The sequence below is a fragment of the Silene latifolia genome, chromosome 4 (assembly GCF_048544455.1).
Source record: "Silene latifolia isolate original U9 population chromosome 4, ASM4854445v1, whole genome shotgun sequence".
In the NCBI taxonomy this organism is placed as follows: Eukaryota; Viridiplantae; Streptophyta; class Magnoliopsida; order Caryophyllales; family Caryophyllaceae; genus Silene; species Silene latifolia.
The window spans coordinates 7,345,395-7,359,623 of record NC_133529.1 but is presented as its reverse complement, the minus strand read 5'-3'; the positions used below and the strand labels follow the sequence as shown (position 1 = coordinate 7,359,623).

Below are 14,229 nucleotides of genomic sequence, written 5' to 3'. Positions count from 1 at the left end.
AAATTCACATGTTGACGAGGATTTTCCCCAGGAGAAGTCGCTTTGGCCTGTGAGGGTGTGAGGCTGCCGTTAAGTAGGGTTACAGAGTAAAATTGCATAGTATGTTAACGCTCTTCTTCAGTCGATGACATTGTCGCTTGTTTTTGTTATGTAACTGCTGCGTATTATCACCGTGTTAGGTTGTGTTGAGGCTTTATTTCAAAGTCGTGTTGTTGGTTGAAGTATTTGTCCAAATTTATTCAAACACTACATATCTCAAATCAGGTTAATATGAAGTAGATACTTCAGAAGTTAGCAACTACTGTTTTGTATTGTACGTAATTCTTAACTCAAAACCAAGTGATTTTTTTAGATTTTCTATTTTCTTATCTCATCTTATTATATCCCATTACCTTTTTTTTTTTTTGGTGTAAACCATCTGGTTTGATTAGGATTCGAGCCGGGTAGGATCACTAGGGCGGTAAAGCTCCCCCTCACGAGTTTTAACACTGCTGCTGCGTTCCCAGGGCTCTGGTTAAGCTAGAACAATTATATCCCATTACTTTTAAAGTTATGGTAAATCATTCTTTTATTGTGGTTTATACATCTGATGATCGACGATGATGTATTCGAATGAGAGGCAGTGAAATATGGCAATGGGATTATGTCGTTCCCAAGCGTGTGAATGCAAGTTATCCTAAATGTTTGAAGGTCTACTCAGTGTACAATTTTTTTTTAAGATAATGGTTTTGGGCTATCACGTTATCCGGAAAAGAAAAAAAAAATCTAAGAGTAGCGTTGAAGTGTTTTACCGAGACTTATTCCTCCTATAAGCTCGACTTGGCTCTTGTTGTCGTTGAAAGAGCTTTTCTAACTTTTGGCGCTCCAATATGCGAGGCCTTGATTTTGCTTGGTGTGTTAGGTCAGTTTTAGCAATATAGTTGGTCTTCCTTAAGACGGCTATCGCTGTTTTAAGTGTGAAAGAGGCAAATACTACCCTATATTATAGATGGGACAAGAGCTTGTCGTTTTATAGACATTCTGCCTTCTTGTATCATTGGCTTGTTTCTTGTAACACAAGAGTTGTGTTAGCAATAAAGTTGGTCATAAATGTAAAGTCAAAATTTACGTGATCATTAATAGAGCTGGCATTGAGTTAGTTAGTAATCGCTCGAAAATTGACCGGGCAGAACTCGGAATTGATGAACTGAAATCGACTTGACCCGATCTAAAGAGTGACCAGTAATTCAGATTTCTATAAATTGAAGTTAACCTAACCTAATGCGAAGGCTAACCCATGCAACCTAAATGATATGAAGTTGACCAATTCTTTGGCTCGAGCGAAACCAACTCATATATCGATTCACCGTATAACCCCACCTGACTTAGTAACTTGATTCACAACTTGTTCTTACTCAACTCAACTCCTAAATCCAGTCTAACCCGACTTAACTAACTCTTTAAGCCAAAATGATTTTGAAAAGATCATTTTAAAATTTGCAAACATTATAATAACTAAACAAAAACAATATAATAAACAACTTTTTGTTATAACACAAAAGGGGGCTGTAGATACTAGATAGAATGACAATCGTCAATGACTAACATAAATTAAAGAATAGTTGTACATGTTATTGGAACAAATTTGTGCAGTATATTTTGTTTGTCATTGTCAAACTTATACTCTTATTCTTATATTCAATATCAAAATTCAAAATTGACGCAACCAGCTGACCCAATTTGAACTTGGCGTATCGACTCGATTTGTTGTTCAACTGGACATGTGAATGACCGGAAATTAGACCCGACCCGACCCGATCAAGCATGATCATGACCTGACAAACCAACTTGAACTCAAACTGACCCGTTAGAATTATTGACCTATGTGACTTGACCCATAAATAAACCAACTTGAACCCAATTAGACCAAATAAAACCCAACCAAAGATGACATGACCGATCTTAATTCAATTAATAATTGATCCGAGCGACCCGATTGACACGTCTAGTTATGACCTTAAAAAGATTAGTTGGAATTTTGGATAACTCGTGAATGGTGCCAGGTTTGTAAGATGATTTTAAATGTTAAAAACTAATTTTAAAATACGTCATACTTTCGGCGGGAAAACTAACCACCTTCCTTCATTCTCCATAGCCTTTCTCCCTTTCTATGTTCAGACTTCAGAGTACCATCCCTCTATAAATATTTTGCTAACCAAACAATGAAAGTGTTCCAATATCTTCCATCCTTTCCTTTTCCCTCCAAAATTTCCCATTCAAACATATCCTTAAATTAATTATCGACTGCCTAAATTAACAATCATCGACCTTTTATATCACTCATAAGTCCTAATTATTCTAAAAATCCCTTTAATTTCTTACCTTATATCACAAGTCACATCAAAATTTCACAAACAATAAATTATTACAAAACCTACCCTCAAACATTGACCATCTATCTAGGGTTAAATATATAATCATATACAAATCCAAATTTAATTCAATTTATTTACAACTCCAATAAAAAACAAGAAGAAGAACACAAGTAGCAGTTTATAACACCATAGGTTATCATCAATCTTCTTCCTTCTTCTTTGTCTCCCTTCTCTTTAATTTCCGATTCACCCTTTTCCCCCTTTTTGAAACCCTAATCCCTCTTTTTACCTCATCAATTTAATTCACCTTCTAAATCATCCTGTTCAATTAACCGTCTTGCATCCAGGTAATTTCAAATTTAATTTAATTGATTTTGATTTGATTAGAATTTGATTTTATTTAATTAAAGTTTAGGGTATATTTTGTAGGGCTGTTTTTTTTTTTTTTTTGGTACTTATTCGAATCTCTTGAATTGATACTTTACTTGCTAGTTTCAGCTTAATTTACTTTTTGCTAATATCTGCTTTTTTTTTTTTTTTTTTTTTTTCTGTTGTTAAAGTTTTGTAATATTCCAGTAGAATATACAATATGATTTGATATTTGATTAGGAATTTTGTTGAATCTAGGTATTGTTTTGAAATTTTAATGATTAGGGTTAGGATTAGGATTAGGGTTGAAATAGTGAACTGATTTGTTTATAGGATATTAATGATGGTATACAGCTTTTGCTTAGATGATTAAGTTTGGTTTTCGAGGCGATTTAGCCGGTTTATTGGTATATAATATGATTGTCATATGGAGTACTATATGTTTTGAAGATTTAGCTTAGTTTTCGATTAAGCGAGCGTTCGTTTGTTAATTGTTACTGACTTACTGGTTGCTTTTAGTCTTGATGGTGAAAGACGGCAGTAGTTTTGTTGGTAAGTGTAGAGGGGTGATCTTTGGTTGCTTCAAAATAGGCGTGAATGGGCGTGTAGATTGGAAAAGGAACATAAGAGATTTTTAGGTGAAATAAAATTACTCCCTCCGTCCCAGTCAATTGTTGTCCTTTGGTTTTGGCACAAAGACCGAGGAAAGAGGAGGGGGCCAATTACTAAATGACAAGTGGAACAAATTGAGTGTGAATGATCAAATTGCTCATCAAATTCATTCTCAAAATAGAAAGGACAACAATTGACTGAGACACCCAAAAATGGAAAAGGACAACAAATGACCGAATGACTGGGACAGAGGGAGTATTTGGTTATTCGTATAGGGCGGTTTTATGCTTGTGATGGTATGTCTAGAAGAGCTTTGAGTTTAGGGAATGGTATGGACTATGGAGTACCTAAAGGAATGTGTGAAGCATAGAAATTTTCATCAATACGAGGATGCTGCCTTTAACAAATTATGTTAGGAAAGATTGGTGGTCATATGATCACGGTACTAAATATTTCCCATATTCAATGTATCGGCCAATAGGTAAAAGGTTCATGCATATCATGTTTCAGTATAAAAAATGCCTTCCAAAAATATTTGGTTGGATACTGCCAATGTGACCAACACTTTGTTATAAGAGCTGAACTTAGGCCAGCAGATGTATACTACCAATATGAACAATATAAAGCCGCAACATACTGCACTGTTGTGTCTGTATGCCCACGCTATTGTACGTTGTTCTGATTCGCAATATTACTATACGTCATATATGGCGTCTCTGTGAATCATCAAGTGGGATACCGATTTATGTGAGAGTTCCTGCTTAGCACGTCAATGCGGTTAGCAGTTGGATTGGTTGCTGCAAGTGCCTTCTGATTTCAGCTGCTTTAGGGTAATCGAGCTGATGATTTTTTCCTTACGACATCCTGCTTCTGTAGTCAATGTCGTTGGACCCGGTATGTGGGGTTCTGAATTGTTAGAGACTCAAGTGTATGTTGTTGAACATGTGAGATAGATTTTATTTATTTATTTGGTCCTAATCTTTGAGCCTCCCTATCCCCATGTATAGTTTTTATACAACTGAATTATATTTGTGAAAAAATGGTTGCATGTACTTTACCTTTTGTCTCTGTACTACTCTTTCCACCACTTACTGTCTGCTCTGTTATGTGTGGTTAGGTACTGAACTGTGAGGTCTCGACTTTCTCATTTCTTTCTCCAAGCAAACTAGGTATTAGAGATAGGCAAGAAGATATAGGTGTAGAGTATGCATTAATCTTTGACGTCAAGAGGGAACTTGGAATGGAGCAAGATGTCGCTGAGAGACCTTTCTCTCAGGAGCAGCATGTCGGTCAGCTTCATAGTTGGCGTAACGAAACAGATGATAGGACAGGTGCAAATCTTCAAAATACATCTCAGAGTCGAGATCCTCGGAGATGGACTGTCTCGGATAGAAATCACATGTCCAATAGTAATATTGATGGTAAAGATATACGAGAAAATAGGGGTCCTTCATCTGTATGCCGTGATAACCTTCGCGGCAAGTGTTCCCGTGGATCATTTTGTAAATTTCAGCACACTGATCCTGATGGAGCGCAATGGAATTCAGGTCCAACTTCAGAACCAGGAAACTCACACTCATTTGGTGGAAATAAAGATGGTGATTCTTATAGAAGGTCTCCTTGCCGCAAATTTCAGCAGGGCAATTGCTATCGTGGATCAGCTTGCCCATATTTGCATCCACAATCTACTGAGTTTAGTAGTGCCGGTGTTGACAATTCAAGCAGGAGACCTTTTTTTCGAGAGAGCAGGGAAAGACCGCCCTGCCGAAATTTCCAAAACGGCCACTGCAATAGGGGATCATCTTGCTCTTTTTTGCATTCTGAATTTTCAGAGTCTGATAGGCCAATGCATAAATTAAATGCAGGACAACAACACCGAATAGTGACAGCGTCAAGAAATTTTGGGTTCCATGAAGGAAGTGTGAATAATACTTTTAACACATCTCAAGTACATGGTGTAGCTAATAAAGAAAATAATTCAAGGTCTTCTTTCTCAAGAGAGCCTCGAAGAAGGTCTCCTTGTCGCAATTATCTCAATGGCAGATGCCATTTTGGATCCTCTTGTATTCGATGGCACCCGGACAATGCAAATGGGCATAATTGGAGTGCAGAGAATTCAAATAATCATGATTTGGCTGGTGGACATCAGTTTAATAATTTGAAAACGGTCCCCATAAGCAGATCTCCTTGCCATTTTATCCACAGAGGTAACGGGTATCAGGGGACTACTCCTGCAAATTTGCATCCAGCTACCGTTTATGAAAGAACAAGGTATGATTTGGGTGCACGAAATCATCAAGTTACAGCTACTTCAAGAGATCTTAATTTTAACAGAGGAAATGTAGTTAGAGAAGAAAATAACCAAGGAGTGCAACCATATCTCAATACACATCCTGGCTATAACAGAGAAACCATAAATGGATCTTGGAGGGGTTCGTCGTCAGAGAGAAAAAGAAGCCGGCCTGTTAGTGATTTTGGTCAGTACCAGGTACAACCAGAGGTTTGCCTGAGGTTTACCAAGGGCAGGTGTGACCAAGGTGGAAACTGTAGATATTTGCACAGCTTCCATGAGTATGCCAGTTCTATTACCCAACCAAATCAGAAACCTCACCTAGAAACAACTGCAGATTTGACGAGCATTGATCAGGCACACCAATGTGCTGAAGGAAATGAGAATTTCAATTCATGGAGACAGCCTTTCAAGAGGCCAAGGACTTGGAGTAGATCTTCTTTCAGTCCTGAAGGTAACGGTCGTTGTAGGATGCTAAGACGCGATTATTCTCTGGGTGACTATCACAGAAGTAGGCCCCACCATGAGTCGCAAAATCAACATCCAGATTATCACCCTTTTAAGTATTACAGGCCTGAAAATCATACAAACAACGAGCAGCATTTAAGAGTGGCTGCAACTTCTGTGATCCCTCATGAAAATACTGACTTCATTGTGATGGCGGCAGCTGGGCAAGGTGAATTGATGAGTCATAGAATGCACATTGATCAGTGTCAAAGTGTTTGTCCTCGCTCAGAGGGTGCACCTACTATTAATCAGGAGCCAGTGGAAAGGTGCGAAACAGCTGGAATAAAAGTTGACTTGTATCATGAAGCAAATGAAAATTCTGAAGGAACCAAGCACATAATGAACACTTATTCTAGGAAGATGAGGCACAACCAACATCCTAACTCGTATAAATGTGGCGTGGAATACACAATGGGAGACGTGACTCATGCTTCATCGCGAAGCTTGTCAATCAATTCTTCTATGGGAGGGACCTCTTTAGATTATAAGAGTGTTGTGCCAGGTTCTGTGGTTTCAGAAGATATAAATACAAGTGTCCCCAAAACTGGTGATATAGGAGATGTGCTGGTGAGTGACCATCCAGTTGAAGAGCAGGGTAATGAAACCGTGACCATGAAAGTTCAGAGCACCATGGTGGACTCATCAACAGCTGATACAAGAGATGGCAGTTTGCTTGGTGTTACTGACAACAGCACATTACCAGCTTCCCAATCCTCGGATGCTGCTATTCTGAGTTCTAGAAGGAAGCTTCTAGTTCTGGATGTGAATGGGTTGCTTGCAGACATTGTTAGTGACTTTCCTGATAGATTTACGCCTGACGCAACTGTAGGAGGTAAAGGAGGTAATAATTTCCCTTTAGATCTAAAAATCTAGTAGCATTCCATTTTTGCATATCATATCCTAGTTTATCTCAACCTCCTCACCTCACCACAGGCTGGCGCCTGTGTTACTGGGGTAATTGTATTGTTGGATCAGCCTGACTGACTTTGACGTTGTTTTCTGTTTTGTCAGTCTTCAAAAGGCCCTTTTGTGACAATTTTCTGGACTTCTGCTTTGAAAAGTTTGACGTGGGCATTTGGTCATCAAGAACTGAGTACGTTCTTTCTAGTTTTTATTTATTGTATTCATGCTTCTGTGTTTTTTGCTAGCTTGAGAAGTTTTCATTCTGGGATCTGGCACGACTTGTTTGTGAAGATTTCCTATTACTTCTTGTGATCAATGATCTTGTGAACTTGTGAAGCTGTCCATTTAGTTCATGTCTCATTAATGTCAGTTATTATTTTCTTGAAGTAATGTTGCTATAGAGTATAGATATGGGTTATCCAAAAAAAAAAGTCTGACTGACTGTACATTCAGTCCCTTTTTTACCATAGATGAGGGGAGCCTTTGGAGCACTAGGATAATTTTGACTGTTTTAATTTGTATATGTAAGTGGAGGTAATATTTTTATGAAGTATATGTTGTCCGTACTTTTTTAGGGAAATTGCATTTCTCTTGTATTTATCTTTAGATCTTTTGCAGAAAGAACGTAACCAGGGTGCTTGATTGTCTCATGAAGAATACGAAGGACAAATTACTTTTCTGCTGGGTAAGGTGTCTTCATTTTCTTTTGAATTTCTTACATATGGGTTAGTCCTTCGTCTTAACGTGGTCAGCTTGTCAAATGAGTTCGTAGATTGTGAAAATGCTCAGGACCAAGTACGAGTGCATCTTTTCTATGTGAGAATGGTGACTTTCGTTGATCTTTCTGTTGGCGTTCACTTGTATTTGGCTGGAATATCTAATATGCATTGGATATTATTATAACCAACTCCAAAAAGAAAATTATATAAAAGAAAAGAAAATTATATGAGCTTATTGCTAATAACTAACTTTCATAGTAGACATTATATAATTTTTTTTTTTTTCTTATGTTACATCTACCCCGTTAATGATCAAGTAGGTATTATTTTTACAGCAAGTCTATAATTGAGAACCGCAGGGCCTTGCAGTCACATGTAATCTGAATTCTGAAAGTACAATGATGGTTGATATTGCCGATATTTTTACAGCATTAGGCCGCCAGGCGCCAGCTGCTTATAAATTGGATTAGTTTTTCTAAATCAAAGATTAATGGAAGGAATATATAGGACTCTGACGCCTTGTATTATGCTAAATAGAAGTCGATGATGGTTGATATTGCCGATATCACTGTGAATCATTCGAGAGGTGTTAGACCAGTTGAACTTGCATAATACTTACAGCAAAGTACTCTGGGCACCTTTCTTATTTCTACTTGGTGTTACTCTGGTCTGATTGTTTTTTGGTTTTTTACCCATGCGCCTCAAAGGCTCCCATCAATGGGGAGTTTTGGGTCGGATTATGCAGATTAATTCTGTGCTTAAAGTGTTCATATAGATACGATCATACGAGTAGTATTTTTTCCCGATGCCCATACTGAAAATTATGTTGCTATTTGCATGGACGGACTGCTTACGATAAACAGAAACACAGACCAATGTAATTTCGTGCTTTTTATGAAATAAATGTTTGGTTCTTTGGTCTTAGATGCATTCCCAACCTTTCATTGTTGGTTAACTACAACAGTTCTTGATTGGTTGCTTACTAAAGAAGAGAATTTTGTGCAGCATCAATCCCACTGCACTCAGACAGGATACAAAACTGTCGAGAACAATGAGAAACCTCTGGTTCTAAAAGAACTGAAGAAGCTATGGGAGAAGCAGGAGAAAGATCTTCCTTGGAAGAAGGGTTTTTATAATGAAGCAAATACGATATTGTTGGATGATTCACCATACAAGGCCTTACGCAATCCTGTAAGTAGTAATTTTGATGCCTGTATATGATAATCTGTTTTGCACGTAGCATAGTCTTTCATTGGAATTACAACTTTGCTATAACTTTCTCGTATATGTCTCTCCCAGCCATACACAGCCATATTTCCTTTTCCGTACTCATTCAGGAATGTTGGGGACAAGTCTTTAGGTAACTTTCTCTCTACTATAATTATTTTTCCGTTTAATTTATATCAGCTCACACATTTTTGACATGATCAAAACGGTTAAACCATGTAATTGATTCAGCTTATCGCTTTGGGTGACAGGACCGGATGGTGATCTTCGCTTATACCTTGAAAGACTGGCAGAAGCCGAGAATGTTCAGAAGTTCATCCAGGAAAATCCTTTTGGTCAAAGGGCCATTACAAAAACTAACTTGTCGTGGGCTTTCTACTCAAAAATAGTCGGAGATTACACAACCCCACAAGAACCCGTTGCTCAACCCAGCTCTAATTCCTCAGAGGTAAATGACGTGTCTCAAATCTTATTATCGTTGAATGCTCCAGCTCAGCCCCTCGGGTGATATATTATTCCCCAGTTTTGACCATTGTAAAATGTAAGGGGCTCGCTGAAGTTCGGCCCTTGGCCTATGACCTCTTCTTGACGGTTGCCCTAGTATTTGTACTTTCTCATAAACTTCATGTGATTCTTTAAATATTAGCAATTAGCATTTACAAATTATCTGTAAAATTAGCATAGAACATAAATTTATTGATTATTCTTTTAACTTTAATCTGATAGAAAAGTTGTAAACTAGGAGGTCTAGTGGTCAAGTGCCTCATATTAAGAGGATTGTATTGGGCTTGAACTAGCTAATGATCGCTGTAATATTGGATTTTCTGTAACATTAATATGAGTCGAGTTTGTAACACACTTTTCAACGTGGTGCTGTTATCTTACTTCCTCTAATTCATTGAATGGTATACTTTATTTTGCACGCTGTTTTGGAAAAGGAAAAAAAATGTCGGTTCTTGAGTATTAAAACTGCCCGAAATGGATACATAATGGACTATTAGACGGATTGTGTCATTGCTGGGAGTGATCGGAGTATTGTTTTTCCGTATGATGTGTGGAGGTGTCTCTAAAATAAAATACATGATCGTTTATTATGATAAAAGTTATCTTCCTTCCTCTTCCCTTTATATCGAGAATTATAACAAACTGTTGGGTCTGTCTCGGTTGATCAACCTATTTTTCTTTCCTTGTATAAAAATTCATCTTATAATATGTACTCCATAATTTTACATCTCCCAAGGGTTTAACTTCAACTAATTCCATATCGTGTTGGGAGAAGCAAATAAGTCGGATATAATTTCTTCATTTGTTTCGTTGAATTCTCACTTCTATTCACAAAACAATATTTACGAAAAACCATCGACAATGAAAAGTAAAACGGAAAATTAAATAGAAGACTTACATGAGAGAAAAGTGGAAAATATTAGAAGTTTTCGCCATTGTAACCAAGAGACGTTACTCCGTACTTCCCTTTTCCCGGTGAATTCTTTACTAAGGCTTGAAGTAAAATATTAGAACTTAGTTCCCGTCTTAAACAAGAATTTGTGATTTACTGCGCTGCCATCATGACCGGAGAATTTGTATTAGTCTTTTAAACAGGATTATTACTGTAACATTATTTTCCGATTTCCGGTATGATAATGCTTGCTGTTTTCAGGGAAATGCACGACCAGAAAGTGATTAATGATGATTAAGTCACAGTATTTGCATTTGTTAATAATGTTGATGATTGTTAAATGATTAGCATAATGCTGCATGATTATGTTAATCAATCATAGTGTCATTATAACATGTGTTTGACTCTAACATCATCTTGTTACTTGTACAAGGATTTCCTCAGGATTAGCAAATCCTGCTCCATTTTTGGTGTTTTAATCATGAAATAAAATGGCTATTTTTGTACCATTAAATTTATTTCCATACCCCTTTTTATGACAAAAATACGGTAAGATGTCGCAAAGTAGTCCTTTCGATAGAGTCTATTTCAAATGTGGAGTTATCGGGGTTTTTTTAGGTTCAAGACAAGTTTATCTTTATTCGACCACATTGATCTATAGCCACACTTTACTTTTTTTTTTTAACAATGTGGACGATTTTAGATAATGACAAATTTTATTCATAAGTTTGACTATTATATTTCATTGACCATATTTTATTGAAAGTATTTGATAATTATATATGCAATTAATAGACAGTTAATATCTTTAAATAGCAAAATGGTCAACTCATTAAAAGTTTATTATCTAAGGAGTCGTTTGGTTGCATGCAAGAATTTTCATTGCCTAGGAAGTGAAAGATCACATGAAGTTAGAATTCATGTGAATTAGAAAATGTTGTTTGGTTGCATATAAGAATTGCAATTCGTGAAAGATTAAAACTTACCTGGGGATCTAGGTAAGCAACTTCCTCCATTATGGAGGAATTAGAATTCATGGGAAGTTCCAATTCATGTGAATTGGGGTAACCAAACAAGTTACCCATTTTGCAATTCACATGAATTGTACTTCCTGTGTTTTTTAGCGGGTAACCAAACGTTCCCTAAATATATTAGAGTAAGCCGTGTATCATAATTTATAAAATAACAAAATTGAGAATGTCACAATATGATTAGGAGTAATGAGTTAAAATACGCTAAAGTCACCTGAAAATGACAAAGAAAAAACAAATTATCATCGTGTTGCTATAAACAAGGCTAATGTCAGTAGTAATGCCGCCCGGCCCGCCCTTAAAATACCTATTCATAGACTTAGCAAACAGGTGCGGCCGCACAGAGCCCCCGACTTGAGGGGGTCCAATTGCAAAGATTAGTGGCGTTAATTGATAATAAATTTAGGTCATTATGTTAACATAATTCTCACTATGACTTGGTGGTAACTGGTGTGGTATTTATTATCAATGGTCTTAGGTTCGGTTGTGTTGCTTCTTTAGTGAGCGACTAACCACTGTGCCACTTTACTATTGTTAAGATATGATTTTCCCATTTTTCTTTTAATAAAAAATGGTACGGAGCCTCTCTTGAAGACTTCGCACAGGGCCCCAAAGCTACCGGGACGGCCCTGGATATACATTCATCTTGGAATTAAGATAGGTTCAATTAAAGTCGATAGTTACAAGTCGGGCAATCGGGTCTATTATAATTAGTACAAGCTTACAAGTTACAACATTCATTAAATAGACGACTAGTAATAAACACAATGCATGCAATGCAATGAAGAGGATCGAAGTGTGTTGAAGTAGTAAAGCAGTAATGTTTGACGTAAATGTCACATTATGTGCCTTAGAGAAGTGGTGCAATTTCGAACACTGTCATTATCATTCCTAATTATTTGTGGGTAGTTGCCCCTGCCAACCAAGTTTTAGTGGACACTCTTTTTGTATCCAACCACCTCTAATCATTCATATGATTCATGTATTTGCATGGAGTATATCACAACTTTCTTTTTAATCCAGTTTACTTTGACCAAGACTTTCCGGGTTTCGCAAAATTGACCCAATCTGGATGACTCGATTCATACCCAAACCCAAATTGACCGATTCGGTATAACACGACCCAAATGTTTATTTATGCAAACTGATCATTATTTATAAACAACTTGATAATAGTTGACCCGAATCCGAATTGACCTGACCCGGCCCAACCCGGCCTGAATTCTTATAGATCCGAACCCGAATTGACCTGATCCAAACCCGACTCGATTGACCCGTTTGTCAGGCCTACTTCTTTCAGTTGATCTGAGTTAAAAGCGTTTTAATTTAAGACATCTTACGTCAGTCCTTTTATTTTTGCATAATTGTGAAGTCATTTTAATTTAAAACAGTTGTAGATAAGAATTTATATTCTAGTTCAATTGTCTTATTTTCGTGTGCAATTTTTTACGTATCTTAACTTTTTTTTTATTAAAGATAGAACTATTTATGATGTTTTACCTTGAAAGAAAGATATCATTGGCAATAAGAGTGTGTAGTTGTGTTTTGATAGGGATGGTGTTACTCATTGAATGAAAACAATGTTTAGCCATAATGTAAGCACAAATTGTTGTTCTGATAACTTTTTAACAAAAATAGTCACATTTTATTATAAATGGGACACATTTGTTCCGTCTTAAACTTAACACGAAAATAATGCAGCTAAAGAGAGAGTTGTGGGTAATATAAAATTGCTCCAGTAACTCTGAAAACGACTCTAGGCCATGTAATAGGGTTTATTTCTTGTCAGTTTTAAGGGCAAGCTTGCATATTGTTACTGTATTACTTATTAGTGTCTTTTTCTGGTTTCCTCACCCACCAAATTAGCACGAGACTGCCATTACTTGTTCTTTTGGATATATAATTGAATCCACTTCTGTAGTAATTTTGAAAATTCAGTTCCATAATTCATTTTTAAATTTTGTTGTTGTGAAATTTAAGTTTTGTGGCCTCCTCGTAAAAAATTACGGGGCAAAATCAATAAATTTGACTAAATCAACTCAACTAATAAGCGTAATCGAGACTTGCAAAAAACGATACGACGGCCTAGTTTAGTTAGACTTGAGTCGAACTAGTTCAACCATGCATTGGATCAAAATTTGCACTTTATTATGAAATGAACGGTTGTTTTCGTTTTAGCTAATGAAGAGGAGTCTAATGAAAAGATAGAGGAGGGTTGTTTGAGATAGAAGTTATCAAATGCGGTGTGGGCTAGGCTTATACTGAATCTTGAGTTACAGTCGGCTAAATTTATCTGCTATTTTTAGGGGGCGTTTGGTTCAAACATTAGGTATGAAATGAAATGGATTCTAACTCCAAGGAGGTATGGAGTTAGAACCCCATACATGTTTAAAGTTGTTTGGTTCAATCCGGGAATGAGAATAATAATGTATTGGGTGAAATGGAGTTGAAACCTTGAGGAGAAAGATGGGTATGGGATTCCAAGGGGTTGGAATGAAGTTAGAATCCATTAGGTATCTAACTACATTCCAAAATGCTCAAACCAAACATTGGAATGGCTTGAATCCATTTCAATCCATTCCAAAAGCTCAAACCAAACACCTCCTTATAGGCACACAAGCTTAAGTTATTGGAGGAGAATCGTGAACAACATTAGTACGGATTAAAAAATATAAAGGACTCCGTATCTTTCCATTTTCTTTTAAAGGTCCGAATGCAATCTTTAAACGATCTAACAGATCAGACAATAAAAAATGAAGGTAAAAAATTAAGTCATCCTCTTAAACTTGGGAAAACTATAGAAGTACTCCATAGTACAGGT

At 36.7% G+C, this 14,229-nt stretch overlaps 1 protein-coding gene across 1 annotated transcript; it reads left to right on the top strand.

Moving 5' to 3' along the window:
* Positions 1-2,393: 2,393 nt before the first annotated feature.
* On the top strand, positions 2,394-9,884 carry LOC141652764 (uncharacterized). Its single transcript, XM_074460362.1, has 7 exons — positions 2,394-2,701; positions 4,453-6,973; positions 7,144-7,225; positions 7,654-7,720; positions 8,760-8,945; positions 9,054-9,114; positions 9,233-9,884. Exons 2-7 carry the CDS (start codon positions 4,576-4,578, stop codon positions 9,487-9,489), a joined length of 3,051 nt encoding a protein of 1,016 aa, XP_074316463.1. The 5' UTR covers positions 2,394-2,701; positions 4,453-4,575; the 3' UTR covers positions 9,490-9,884.
* The last annotated feature ends 4,345 nt before the right edge of the window (positions 9,885-14,229 follow it).